Below are 15,319 nucleotides of genomic sequence, written 5' to 3' on the forward strand. Positions count from 1 at the left end.
TCTCTAATCGTTCACTTAGGGTGATGGTAGATAGCTCTCTGACTTCTAACTTCTCCACTAATGCCAGTTTCTCCCAAGGTTCTGTTCTTTCCCTCTTGTATATTAATGACCTTCTTCCATTGACTGGAAATCCCATCCATAGTTTTGTCGATGATAGCACATTGCATTCCACTTTCCATTTTGAGAAACCTTGCCCTGCTCAATCAGCTTCAACGTCTCAAATATCCACTAACAATTCCTTAAATGCTGATCTCCAGGTAATTCTCCAGTGGGGCAAAGACAATTTAGTTGATTTGAATCCTTCTAAACTCAGTCTTGTCTTATATCTCGCAAAAAGGATTCTTCTGCTGCTATGCTTATCTTTGGTGACACTCCGATTTCTAGGAAAAATGATCTATCTCTTTTGGGGGATTACCCTGACTTCTAATCTCTCTTGGCACAAGCATATTACAAATATTGCTTCCTCTGCATCTAAAAAACTGGGTTTTCTCATTCGCTCTTGGTGTTGCTTTTCTTCCAAACAGCTGCCCAACCATGGAATATTGTTCCCACATCTTTGGTGGTACCCTCAAAACCTCTCTCTCAGGCTTCTTGATTCCGTTCAGACGAGGGCAGTTAGGTTAATTAATGATTCATCTCTAACAGAGTCTTTCCACTTGCTGTCTCACAGACGCACTGTTTCTGCTGCTTGCCTCTTCTACAGATATTTCCATGGGCACTGTTCTTCTGAATTGGCTTCTGTAATTCCCGCTCTCTCTTTCAAATCAGTTTGAACACGTGCCGCCACCAGCCAACATCCATTTACTGTCCAACTTTAAACTCACAGAACCAACTTTTCATCTTCCTCATTTATTCATTCAACTGCCGTTTTCTGGAACAAACTTCCTCCATATGTATTTCCTGAAAATTACGGTCTACAGAAGTTCAAGTTCAATGTCAACAAATATCTTCTTTCATCTTCTCAACCTCCAACCCAAGCACGGTACTAAGTACTATAGGTTCTAATATCTCTCGTGTTTGGGGTTTACATAAAAATAATCTGAACAAGAGGAAGAATCCCATTAGCACTGAGCTTATTCAAACCATTCAAAGCCTTAAACACCTCAATCAGATCACCTTGCAGGTACCTCGTTGCCAGATGCTGCAATTTATAGAACTTAAGCCTTTTTTTTTAGTAAGAGCACCCCTTTGTTCCCCTCACCAATCTCGTTGCCCTTCTCTGTACTCGCTTCAGTAGCTCTACATAATTCCTAAAATTAGGACTTCAGATCTGTATGCTAAGGGTCAGCAACCGTTTTTGAATGATGAGCCACTTTTGATCTAATTTAAATAAAAAAAAAAGTGAATCTCAAGAGCCGCACCTCAGCTCAAGCTTGGGGGGGGAGTAGTGAGTTTTTTAAGAAATGGAATAGAGTGGGAAGGTGTTTTATTAAAAATATAATTTTTTGAAATATTATTTATTGATACCTAACAAATGTAACAAACATCCAATTAGGTACGAATTAATGTGACTTTTGCTGCTGAACTTCTTGAGCGAGTCTCTCAACATCAGGCAAGTATGCCGAAATTTTGATCTTTAAACGTGCTGAAAGACTCGCATTGTTCAGATGGTTTCTTTATTTATTTTTAATATAGTTCATGGTCTAAAATATTTTCCTACAGAAATGCATCGAAAAAAAAACTGAGAGAAGACCAACTGCAGATCTTTTTTAAATTTATATATTTGTCCAGCTACTACCCATCTGAAGTCCAAACACAGATCTCTTCAAATTTATATACTTGTTCAGTAACCTACTACCCATTGAACCCAATTTGGTCTTGCTTTTTCAACTCATCTATCGCCGTCCATTTGTGTAAAATTGCAAGGGCAGCCTTTTGCCTCTCCAAATCCTCAATTTCAGTTTTAAGGCATTTTAGTCTTGCACTCCACATGTCCTTGATTTTTAAGTCCTCCAACTCCATTTCAAATTGTGCTTCATGTGGGCTAAAAGTTAAAGAGCCGCTGGTTACATGTCAAAGAGCTGCAGGTTACTCAAGGTGTGGGGACCATTTCCTTATACAAAGGGATAATCACCTCCTTATTCCTGCTAGCAAAGTTCTAGTAAATCATTGACAAGACCCCATGAGCTACTCTGGCAGCATGTCTGTACTACTCTGAAAACTTTATATCTAACAGTACAATTATCCCCAGGTCCTTTTCATTCTCCACTACCCTGAGTGTAATACTACACAATTGGTATGTTACTCTGGTATTACTGCTACACATATGCAGTACTTTTCATTTGTCAATGTTAAACTTCAATTATCATCTCTCAGCCATCTGCCCAAATTTTCTAGATCCTGTTACAACCGCATACCGTTTTTATTGTCACTAACAACCCTGCAAATCTTTGTATCATCTGCAAACTTGGACATTAAACCTATTATACCTTCATCAATATCATTGATAAATATAGAAAACAACAATGGTCCCAACACAATGTGTTGGGACCATTGTCGTTACTAAATGTGTTGGGACCATTGTCTTCACGGACTACTGTTATTAGTGAACTAATAACAGTAGTCCGTGAAGAGCAGTGTCCACTGATTACCACTCTGTCTTCTCCCAGTCAACCATCCATAGCAGCAGCTTAACCTTAATGCCTTATTTAGTGATCACATATGATTTGATTGGATACTACGATGTAGTGACAAAGAAAATGGATGCAAAAAATTTGTACAGGAACCTTCTATGTGCAACAGTATCAAAAGCTTTCCTGAAATCCAAGTATATGATATTAAAATTATTTTTTTGCATCCAGTTCCTTTGTGACCAGATCGTAGTATCCAATCAAATTGGTAGCGCAAGATTTTCCTATAAAGTATAATTTTTAACTCTGTTTGCTACACATGGCTAAGTTATTAACAGAGGAGTACACATTTAGGTTCATAGTAAATCGAGCCTATGTGATCACTAAATAAGGTAATTTTCTTGTGCTGCTGTCATTTAAGTTCCTCTGACCACTTGTGGCGAACCTGCAGTATAAACAGAAAATTTATACTTTTTTTTTTTACCCATCATTTGTTTTTTGTTTGTCCGATTAATTATAATATATTTAACATTTTATCAATATTATAATTAAGATACTCCTTATAGAGTCGTCTGGGGCTAGACTCTGGCTTTCTGTCAATACACAGAGTGACCAGTTAATTGCATAAACACAGTTACACAAGAACTAAAGGAGCTGTTACTCAACTAGTGAGTAACACCTCCTTTAGTTCTCAAATCAACCGAAAGTCATGGACTCCACAAGATGCTGAAGAGATTCCACAGAGAATCTGTCCCATGCAGAAGACTTTCATCCAGGAGCTGTCTCAGTTTGAACAGTGGCAGAGTACTAGTAATAGTGCCAAATGAAGCAAGAAAGCAGGCTTATACATCAGTCAAAAAAAATCCCATTTTATCTATCCATCCCTTCCAACAGTTTGTCTAGTTCTTCCTTGAATTATTCAAACTATTCACTTCCCCAACAATGGATGAAAGCTTGTTCCAGCAATCAATCAGCCATTGACTGAAGGCAGACTTCTGCACATTTACTCTGCAACCATCCCTCCTCAATTTAAATTTCTGCTCCCTCGTGTGCATAGTCAGAGCAAAAGAAAGGCTCCCATAAGCATCAGAGGTGGACTGGGTAAAAATTCTTACCGGAGAAAATTTGTAGCAGCCTTATACTAGTGTTTATGGCCAAAATCACAACGGCCTCCAAACCACCAGGGTTTCCCCGGTAAGTCTTATAGTCAGTCCACCTCTGATCAGCATTCAGTTTGCTCAAGCCATTCAAAACCTTGAACACCTTAAACAGATCACCTCATAGGTGCCTAATCTCCAGATGGTGCAATTTGCAGAATGGAAGCCTTTCTTGGTAAGAGCACTCTGTTCCCCTCACCAATTTTATTGCCCTTCTATGTACCCGTTCCAGCAGCTTTACATCCTTACTAAAATGAGACCTCTAGATCTGTATGCAGTACTCAATATGTGGCCTGACCATCACCTTATATGAGCGGTTCTCAAACTTTTGTCAGCAGGCCAATAGTTCAGGTGGTAGATGACTTTCATCAACCGGTGAAATACCACCACTTTGCTTATTGGAGGCTTGAAGTGGTGAAACCCATGTTTAGTCTCTAGAGCAAAGTTTCCGGCATCCCCCTCCCCCCACCTTCTCCTTCAACCCATGCACGGTACTAAGTACTATAGGTTTCGATACCTTTTGTGTTTGGGGTTTTCATAAAAAAAAAAAAAAAAAAAAAAAGAAATGAAAATATGATAATAGAAATTGTGGGTGGCCCATATATCAGATTAATGCTGTGATGCCACTGATATGTATATACATTGCACAACATACATATTAAACAACACTTCTCAATATAAAAACAACTGCAGGCCACACTTTGTGGACCACTTCCTTATACAATGGGTAATCCTCTCCTTATCCCTGCTGGCAAAACTCCTGTATATCATTTAGAAAATCCCATGAGCTCTCCTGACAACCTGTCTGCATGACTCAAAGAACTTCACATCAGACTGCACAATTACTCCTAGATCCTTTTCATTTTCTATTATCAACTCTGTATACCACAGAGTTGATACATTACTCTGGGATTACTCTATCCATATGCATTACCTTCCATTTGTCAGTGTTTAATTTCGACTGCCATCTCATAGCCCATTGGCCTAATTTTTCTAGATCTTGTTGCAGTAGCTTACCTTGATTACTGTCATTAAAAACCTTGCCAACCTTTGTATCATCTGCAAACTTAGACATTAAGCCTGATACACCTTCATCAATATCATTAAATAATACTCAAAACAACAATGACCCCAGTAATGAACTCTGGGGGTCTCCACTAACGACACTAGTCCAAAAAGAGCAGTGTCCATTGGTTACCACACTCTGTCTTCTCCCACTCAACCATCCCTTTATCCACAGCAGCAACTTTCCTTTTATGTGCAACAGTATCAAAAGCTTTCCTGAAATTTAAGTATATAATATCAAAATTATTTTTTGCATCCAGTTCCTTTATCACTGCATCATAGTATCCAATCAAATTAGTCGGACAAGATCTCCCCTTAACAAATCCATGCTGTCACTGCATGAAGTACTGCACTCCTGTCTAGATGGTCCTGCATTACCTCTTCAACCAGTGCCTCCATTATTTTCCCTGGAACACAAGCTAACAGGTCTGTAATTACTCATGTCTCCCTTTGTGAACTAGGGATATATTTGCATGCAGAGGCAGACTGGGTCAAAAATTCTTACCGGGGAAAACTTGTAGTGGCCTCATACTAATGCTTATGGCCAAAAATCACACTAGCCTCCAGCCCACAGGGGGTTTCCCTGGTAAGTCTTATGCCTCTGTTTGCACATCTCCAGTCCACAGGGATCTACTGAATCCAACAATGCTCTCATATTATTGCTAAGGATTTGGTTACTTTCTTTGCTGCTTGCCTTAATATGATTGATTGGTCGCATCCACCCTAGGTGCCGTTTTTATGTTTAACTTCAACAATCGCTGTTCCACTTTCCTCAGTTATCACAAAATCATTCAGCTCACTATTAGAGTCTGATAAACTTCTGGCATCCCCCCTCCCCTAAAGAATTCCTCATGTGTGAATGTAGACGCAAAAAGCTCATTCAGTTTGTCAGCTATCTGAGCAGGATCATCAACAGTCGAACCATCGATATCAAGTGGACCAATCTGATTCATCCCTTTTCTTTTACTGTTAATGTAAGCATACAATTTGCTGCTTTTCTGTATATTCTTTGCCAGAGCCTTTTCATAATCTGCCTAGCCTTTCTAACTACCTTTGTGACTGGATTACAGACTAATTTATATGTACCATAGGCTTCTGTATCACCTGATAATTTATATGCACCCCATACATGTTTCTTCTCTGCCACGTGTTGCAATACTTCCTCTGACATCCATTCACGTCGAAGCCTTGAACAGTATTTCTTTGTTAGTACAAAAAGCCCAGTAGCTTCTATGATTACGTCTCTGAACTTCTCATTTAGAATTTGCTGTTAGTAACATCATCAGTTGGTCTCACTGCACAGAATTCAAAAACTGTCTGAGACCACTGTAATCTCCTTTATGAAAGCATAAACCCTTCCCTTTACTCTTGATGGTAGTTACATCTTTAAGTAAATCATGCATCAATACACTGTGATCACTGCCACATGGTGGTTCTTTTATCTGCAGATTCCTAATGCATAAAGAATCACTGCTGATAACCAGATCAAGAGTATTGCTAATCTCTAACATGCTGCTGTAGAAAATGCCAAGAACAGTTCATTCCACTTCATCCCACAGAGATGCTCAATCGGGTTGCAATCTGATAAAAAAAGCACGTCATGTAAGGCAAAGTCAGCCTCATGACCTCAGAATTATCCCTGCACAATCCACAATGGCCACCATAACAGAGGACTTAACTGTGAGCAGAAAGATGTGCACCTGGTTGGGAATAAATGTTTAGGTAACCTGTGGCAGACACTGATTCCCCACAATCAGAGGAACTGATATATGCCACAAAAACACTCCTCATACCACTGCAACTCTGCCTGGAACAATGGCTTCATAGATTCATGCTGCTGGTGCCATACCCTAGTCCTGTTGTCAGCAAAAAACAACCAAAATTCGTATTGGATAGATGACCTTTTTGCAATCCACAAACATCCAGCCATACCTGATGGTAGTAGAGAATGAAAAAGACTTGGGGTTATTGTGCAGTCATATATGAAGTTCTCTGAGTAGAGCAGAGAGACTGTCACGGCAGCTCATGGGATTTTGTTAATGATACAGAGAAATTTTGCCAGCAGGTATAAGGAGGTAATTATCCCATCATATAAGGTAACGGTTAGACCATATCTTGAGTACTACATACAGATCTGAAAGTCCCATTTTTGGAAGGATGTGGGTGTTTTGGAACAGATTCTGAAGATAAGTTGGAATGCAAAAGAGTATTTTTACCAAGAAAGACTTCAGTTCTGCAAGCTGCAGCATTCGGAAAACAGTCACTTCTAAGGACACCTGATTGAAATGTTTAAGGCATTAAATGAATTGGGTAAACTATAATTATTTAAAGATGTTTATTGCATCCTTACTCATTCTCACACAATACATATAAGGGGACATACTTAATTTGAAAATAATGGTTGCAGGATAGGTGTCTGAATATTTGTATTCAGCCAAAGAGTAATCAATTGTTGGAACAAATTTCTGTCTGTTGTTTGGAAGTGAGTAGTTTGAATAAATTTGAAGAAGAAGAATTAGATAAATTGTTAGCGGATGTACAGAAGATGTTTTTTGGGTTTTTTACTGATTCTGTGTATTACTCTTTAGGTTATTTTCCACTAATACTAGATAAAGAATAAATTAGTGCTAATGAGAATTTGGCACAAGAAAGTCCAGGAAGAAAACAGCTAAAAGTTCTACTAGTGATACACATCCCTGAGAAAATATTAAAATCATGGCACGTCTCCTTTTGATAAATTTACGCATGTGCAAATCACAAAATTTACCAATAATAGGAAGGGAGGGATTCATACCAACAAGCAGCAAAAATTCCAAGGAGCCTACAATATTCAAGCTAGTACGTAAACTGTTAAAATGCAAGAGGTTTAGCATGTGAAAAATTAAACTTTTATTTTAATAAAATGCATTAAAAAAAAAAAAACTTCCTCTACTTTCCTTCTCCATTAAGATGACAGACAGATTATCGATCCTACAGTTAAGCAGAATGTTTAGCTTAGCAGTAGCATTGTTTGGTCTGATTGATCCTGTTGGGGCTTATTAGTTGTTACTTTTTGTATCAATTTATTAGCATTAGCATTAGTAAAGGCGCATGAGGCAAGAAAGCAAGCTTATATAGCATCAGACAAAAAAAAAAAAAAAAAAACCCTTTTCATTTCACCCATCCACTCGCTCCAAATGTCTGTCTAGTTCTGCCTTGAATCTATTTAAGCTATCAACTTCTACAACAGATGGAAGTTTGTTCCAGTTATAGGCCTTTTTAGTTTTGTATGCACTATCGTCCAGACCATTTATGTTGTTATTCACTTAGTACTAACTGTGAAAGTCAGAGGGACAATGTGATATCATTCATATTACTCCATTTTTCTGGCCACATCCAATTCATCATGTAGAACACTTTTTTTATTATTGCAATGGAAATATACATTTTAGTTTTATTTGAATTATTATATTAAAATAGTTTTTGTCTCATTATTATTATTTATTATGAATGTTATTATTGGAAAAGTTGGGCATTATATAGGATGCCTGGGCAATGTATGAAATATATACATATGTATATATTTCTTTTTTCTTTTTTTCATTTACTTAGTACGGACATATATTTATTTCAGCAAACAAAATCAGCACCTGTAATTAGATCAGTTAGACCTGTAATTAACAGTATCAGTTAGGTTAGTGGAACACAGTTCCTGACTTTCACTGTTATGTAAATGAATGAAATTCCCAACTTTTAAACAAGCGCAAATTAGAAAATACTACTTCCCTCCTATGCTCCCAAGTAGGAGCAGTCCCAGGATTTCCTGGGGGGGGGTCTAAAGCAGTTAAAGAAGAGAGAGCTAAAGCAGCATTCTGCAGAATTTTTTTACAAGTTTAATCATTATGTAGCAGTAAGGAGTTAAAGTGAGAAATATAAAAAAAGCATGGGGCAGGTTACAAACAATCATTTGTATGAGCATTATATAAGAGAATATGTAAAAGAGCCACTGACAGGATAACACGGGCAAAATCGTATTGCAAAGAAAGCTAAGAAGGTATGTATGTAATTTTTCTCATATGTGATTGCAAAAAAAAAAAAAAAGAAATAAAATCAAACAGGACCCTTAAATGATTGCAGTAGAAGCCAATAAAAACTCAGCAGAAATGGAAGATGAGCTGAACATATACGTATTAACATTTACATTTGAAAGCAAAGTCAAATCTTTGGAGCATGTTAGACTTATATTGCTGTAAAATAGATGGTACATTAATTGCAGATAAGTGCTTGTTAGAAAAGCTATAAAAGTTATAAAAGAGTTATAAAAGTTGCATGTATAAATGTATTTGAATGTATAAACCACTGAGTATGTTAATGATTGCATCTTTAGACTACAGGAAGAGTGACTGTACTGAAGAAGAGTTAACATCTCTCCAATCCACAGTGGTGCTAAAGAGGAGTTGGGTAACTATAAGCCAGTAAGTTTCAGCAGAAAGTCCATAGTAGCACTTCTTTCATAGGGAATATTATGGAGTCACTGGCTAAGGATGAGAATCAGAACAATCTCAACACAAATGCTGTCTTGAAAAGATTCCAGCATGGGTTCACATTAAGGGTGGGAAGGGAAGTTAATAATTCGTGCTAGGCCATGATACTTCAAAAAATACTTGGATCTTTGTGAAGGTCCATGTTGTTTTGAAGGGGGAGAGGAACTAAAAGTGGTTCAAGACAAAAAAAAAAAAAAAAAAACACTTGAGAGTTATAATTTAACCTGATATGAAATTTCGCATGCAGCATAAAAAGAGGCAGACAGGAAGGCACATAATATCCTGTTGATGATTTATAGGATCGTCAACAGCAGAAAACAAAAAATAACTGACATGAATATATTTTTTGTAATAACTAAGCAATACTGTACTGCTGCTTTCATAAACTGCCAAAATCTTGTTCTTCTCAGCCTACTCTTGCTGAAGTTTGGATGACTTTCAATTCATCCAAACTTCAGCTGTTAAGCTAATAGTATTTTCTGAGCTTTTCCAGCCCCTTCTGGCATTGTCAGCCTTTACAATTCATCATACAGGGCTCAACAACTGATTAATGATTTCCTGTATTATTCTGCATTTTTTGGTCTGCATGTCAATCCCTCGAAGACTTATCGTTTCATGGAAAAACTCAGAGCAAAAGTCTAACAAATCATCATCAGGGTTTCATTTAATTGAAAGGGCTTTCCTCAATGTTATAAAGATGCTCAACAATGTGAGATGTGTTGACACCTTTTTATTTTAATTAAAAAATTTAATTTTAAGCTTTTTTACTGAACTGAAATCACTGAAACCATTAATTATGATCTGCTAAACTCAATTAAAAAATATCAAATAAAATTAAAAAAGAGAAACCAAGACACTTGGACAGTTTTACCCCAATATGTGTATGCTCCTAGGTTAATCAAATTATAAATGTCAGATGTATTTATCATTTGTGTCATTGCTATGCCTGACCATTTCAGACTGCCTCCAAGGCAGTCTGAAAATGGTCAGGCATAGCAATGACACATATTATTTCTCGTATGAAATTTTCTCCACCTATAGTTTTGTAACCCTTAATTAATCTCTTAAAAGTGTTCACTAAACAGCATAGCATGTGCACATAATGAAACACCAAAGTCAAATTTCAAAATATATCTATTGAATTCACTGAATTCAACAGATATATTTTGAAACTTTAGCATTAGCATTAGTAGAGGCATTTGATGCAAGAAAGCAAGCTTATGCAGCATCAGCCAAAAAAAAAAAGAAAAAAAAGAAAAAACCCACTTCCACTTCACCCCACTGTTTGTTCAAAATACCTGTCCAGCTGAGCCTTAAACTTATTTAGGCTATCAACCTCCACTACAAGGGATGGAAGTCTGTTCCACCAACCAACCACCCGCTGGCTAAAGGCAAATTTCCGCACGTCTATCCTACATCTGTCTTTCCTCAATTTGAATTTATGCCCTCTCAGGTGATTATTCTGAGCTAGAGGAAGAATCCCATCAGCATTGAGCATGCTCAAACCATTCAAGGCTTTATACACCTCTATCAGATCACCTCGCTGGTGCCTAGTCTCCAGACACTGTAATTTGCAAAACTTGAGCCTTTCTTCGTAAGAGCACCCCTTTGTTCCATTCACTAATCTTGTTGCCCTTCTCTGTACTCGTTCCAGCAGTTCTACATCCTTCTTGAAATGAGGCCTCCAGACCTGTATACAGTACTCTAGGTGTGGCCTGACCATTGCCTTATACAAGAGAATAATCACTTCCTTATCCCTGCTGGAAAAATTCCTGTATATCATTGACAATACTCCATGAGCTACTCTTGCATCCCGTCTGCACTGCTCAGAGAACTTCATATCTGCCTGCACAACCACCCCCAAGTCCCTTTCATTCTCTACCACTGTCAGTGTAGTACCACAGAGTTGATACGTTGCTCTGGGGTTGCTGTTTCCCATGTGTAGCACTTTACATTTGTCAATGTTAAACTTCATTTGCCACCTCTCAGCCCATCTGCTCAACCTTTCCAGATCCTATTGCCGTAGCATAGTGTCAGTAGTGTCCTTGACAACCCTGCCAACCTTTGTATCGTCTGCAAACTTGGACATTAAGCTTGATATACCATCATCAATATCATTTATAAATACAGAAAACAATAATGGACCCAACACTGAGCCCTGAGGGACTCCACTAATAACATTAGTCCACGATGAGCAGTGTCCATTGATTACCACTCTGTCTTCTCCCCCTCAACCACCCCTTTATCCATTGCAGAAATTTTCCTCCAATGTCACACTGCTCCAATTTGTGTAGCAGTCTTCCATGTGCAACAGTATCAAAAGCCTTTCTAAGATCCAAGTATATAATATCAAAGCTATTCCCTGCACCCAGTTCTTTTGTGACTGCATCATAGTATCCAATCAAATTGGTCAGGCAAGACTTCCCCCTTAACAAAACCATGCTGTGTCCGAGCTATAATTGAAGTCGTCTAAATGATCCTGCAGTGCTTCTTTAACCAGTGCCTCCATTAATTTTCCTGGAACAGAAGTTAAGCTCACAGGTCTATAATTACTAGTGTCAGCCTTTGATCCTCCTTGCCTGATTACTTTTGTAATTTATGTTGTAATTTTATATATTTGTACTATACTGCAATCGTTTTCTACATGATAAAAAAAAAAAAAAATTTCGAAATCAAAACTTTTTCTTTTTTTTTTTACTGTTTATGTTAATGTATATTACTTATTTCTGGTTGAACTCCAGATTATGGGTACAATTTCACCGCGTTGAGGGCATGGCCAAATTCGGGACAGATTCAAGCAAAAGTGCGAGTTTTTTTAAATAGACTTTCATTTTTGGCTAGTGAAAAAAATGTTAGGTTAGTTTATGCCAGTAATTCGGAAAGAATTCAAGCAAAACAAGCCACTTCCTCAAGAGGTGTACCCATAAACTGGAGATAACTCTTATTTTTTATATATACTGTACCAGGCTTCAAATACAGTATAACGAAGCGCAGAGAATGGAAGACACCTGCCATCCTTACCAAGAGGGATGGATATTATTCTTCCTCCTATCCTGTTCCTGGCCTCGAGAACTTTTATATCCGTTTCACCTTTCTTAACTAAATGGTACGCGGCTGAAATTCCCGCAAGTCCGGCGCCTATAATAACAACTTTAAAATCCTTCTTCTCATCATCGACACAGTCACTAGCATCTGTTGCAGCCATGTTCATACTTACAAACTTCAGCGCCACGGAACAATATCCTGTGCGCAACGCTTCAGAATTACTAAGAAAATTCACGGAAAGTGTTCAAAAAGCACGGATTTAAAAATTAATACACTCGCATGCGGGAGATGGGAAGTTCCAGTTGAGTTGCGTTTCAGCAGACTCTGTACGCCATAATCCAATGGCGTGGGATAACACTGCAAACACCTGTTACAACCGAGTCACATATCTGATTTTAACGTCGATAACAATTATTTATTAATTTTTTTTTTTAGTAGTTGTTGGCGCATAGGCTTCTGTGGCCATAATGCACCTCCCAAGGTTTTTGCAGTACTCTGATCCAAGCCCGAGGCGGGAATCGAACCCGCGACCTTTGGGTTGCCAGACAAGCATTTACCCACCCGGCTAGCCCGGTCGGCGGTAACAATTATCTTCAGGCGAATGGATTAGCCACTAATACCATGCCTATATTAATTTAACGGCCTAAAATAACTAGATTGACTTGCTAATGTCGAGATGGGCCCGGCACAGAAGCTGCACTATGACACCTATGACGCCCTGTCCCTATGACTTTGCTTCTAGTACTCCCATCCTAGGTGACACCACTAAGAGTCACATACAGTATCTCTATTTCCATTTTTCCTGGTGAGGGTCTTTTCTTCCCATCTCCTGCTACTTCTTCCCATGGACTCCACGGTTCCAATTCTATGCAATTTACCCCCAGGAGCTCACATCTGGTGAGTATGGGCTTGGGACACCCACGGTTCTGAGCTAGATATCATCATTCTTGGTGATTTCTTGATGATTCCATTCTACTTCTGGAATCACCAAGATTTCTTGGTGATTCCATTCTCTCTCTCTCTCTCTCTCTCTCTCTCTCTCTCTCTCTCTCTCTCTGGGCGCCTTCGTAGCCAGGTGGGAAGGAGCAGCAGTGCGTAGCACACGCTTCTTGATTAGACCGGGGTTCGAGCCCGTCACCACCAAATACGGAAGATGCGGAAAGGTCAGGAAATGACCACCGCATATCCCGGAGCAATATGGCCTTAGTTGCTAATGCTCCTAAAAACCAAACAACAACAACTCTCTCTCTCTCTCTCAGGATAATAGGGAATTTTTTTTTTTTTTTTTTTTTGACCGGTGCAGCATAAGCCTCAGGCTTCCTAACACCATAAAGTAAAGTAAAGTGCAGCCATTATGAACCCACTGCAGAATGGAAGCCTCCTCAACAATTCATGCTGAGGAATAATAATAATAATAATAATAATAATAATAATAATAATAATCTACATTCAGCGGTGTAACTGTAGTACTAGAAAATCCCACTGTGTTTAATAAAACAGAACAAAAACTTTTGGAATTTTAATTTAGTTCCTGATAAGTTTTTAAATAAAGAATTGTATTTTAATATTCTTCTATCCACAGGGGCTTATTTTGCTCAAAAGAAAGCCTAAAATACTCTTTTTTGAGGGACTGCTTTTCAGATTTTTGTAACTAATAGTTCCTACGTTTTCACAGAAAGCCTGAAAGTATTCTTCAAATTTCATTTTCCCATATTTGAGTTTTCAAGGCAGGAATTTTTTCCCACTTTCATTTGGGCTCCACCTATGACAGAGGCCCTCTAAACAGCACAGGGCAAAATAAATTAAGACAATCCCTATAACGATCCCCACATCAAATTATTGCGCCAGAAGAAGAGTTCCGTGGAACAAAGGTCCGTATGTGTGTCCAACACGCATACGGACCTTTGTTCCACGCACGTTCTACGAACGCCTTGGCGTATGAACTCCAAGCACTACCAAGCGTTACCAACAGCAAATTCAAAATGGGAAGCATTCAAAGAATTAATCTTGGAAGCTACTAGGCTTTTCATACCAACTAAGAATATTTTTCAAGATTTAGGCCTAAATGGATGTCAGATGAACTAATTAGACATGTGACAGGGAATTAAAATGCATGGGATATATATATATATAAAATAACAGGTAACACAGAAGCCTATGGTAGATAAACGCTGGTCTATAACCAAGCCAAAAAGGAGGTTAGGCAGGCGGAAGCAGATTACTAGAAATCCTTGGCAAAGAAAAGCAGCAAAGAGTTCTTTATTTATGTAAACTCTAGAAAGAAGGGGATGAATCAGATTGGTCAACTTGATATCGATTGTTCAACTGTTATGATCCTGCTCAGGTAGCTAACAAACTAAATGACTATTTTGCATCTACATTCACACATGAGGAGTTATTCAGAAAGGGGAATGCCAGAGGTATACTAAACTCTGGCAGTAAGCTAGATAATCTTGTAATAACTGAGAGTAAAGTGGAGGAGAAATTGTTGAAATAAACATAAGAAAGGCACCTGGGGTGGATGGATCTATCCAGTTATATTAAAGGAGGCGGCAAAAGAAGTAAGCAAACCCTTAGCCGTAATTATGAGAGCTTCCCTGGACTTGGACTCATGGATTGGAGATGTGCAAATGTGACCCCAATCAACAAAGGAGGATCAAAGGGAGACACGGGTAATTACAGACCTGTTAGTTTAACTTCTGTTCTAGAGAAATTAATGGAGAGACTGGTTACAGAAGCATTGCAGGATCATCTAGACAAGACTTTAGTTATAGCTGGGACACAGCATGGGGTTTCTAATGGGGAAGTCTTGTCTGACCAATTTGATTGGCTACTATGATGTAGTCACAAAGGAACTGGATGCAAAGAATAACATTGATATCATATATTTGGATCTTAGAAAGGCCTTTGGTACTGTTGCACATGGTAGACTGCTGCACAAATTGGAGCAGTGTGGCAT

General features: G+C 38.3%; 1 protein-coding gene across 1 annotated transcript in view; it reads right to left on the reverse strand.

Moving 5' to 3' along the window:
- LOC150085733 (peroxisomal N(1)-acetyl-spermine/spermidine oxidase-like) overlaps positions 1–12,520 on the reverse strand; it is a 173,030-nt gene extending 160,510 nt beyond the window's left edge. Inside the window, exon 1 of the mRNA XM_090374667.1 lies at positions 12,337–12,520. Within this exon, the coding sequence (XP_090230793.1) occupies positions 12,337–12,520 (184 nt within the window). The remainder of the gene's footprint in view (positions 1–12,336) is intronic.
- Between the last annotated feature and the right edge of the window lie 2,799 nt (positions 12,521–15,319).

The sequence above is a fragment of the Mastigoproctus giganteus genome, chromosome 5 (genome assembly GCF_048544385.1).
Source record: "Mastigoproctus giganteus isolate SK-2022 chromosome 5, ASM4854438v1, whole genome shotgun sequence".
Classification (NCBI taxonomy): Eukaryota; Metazoa; Arthropoda; class Arachnida; order Uropygi; family Thelyphonidae; genus Mastigoproctus; species Mastigoproctus giganteus.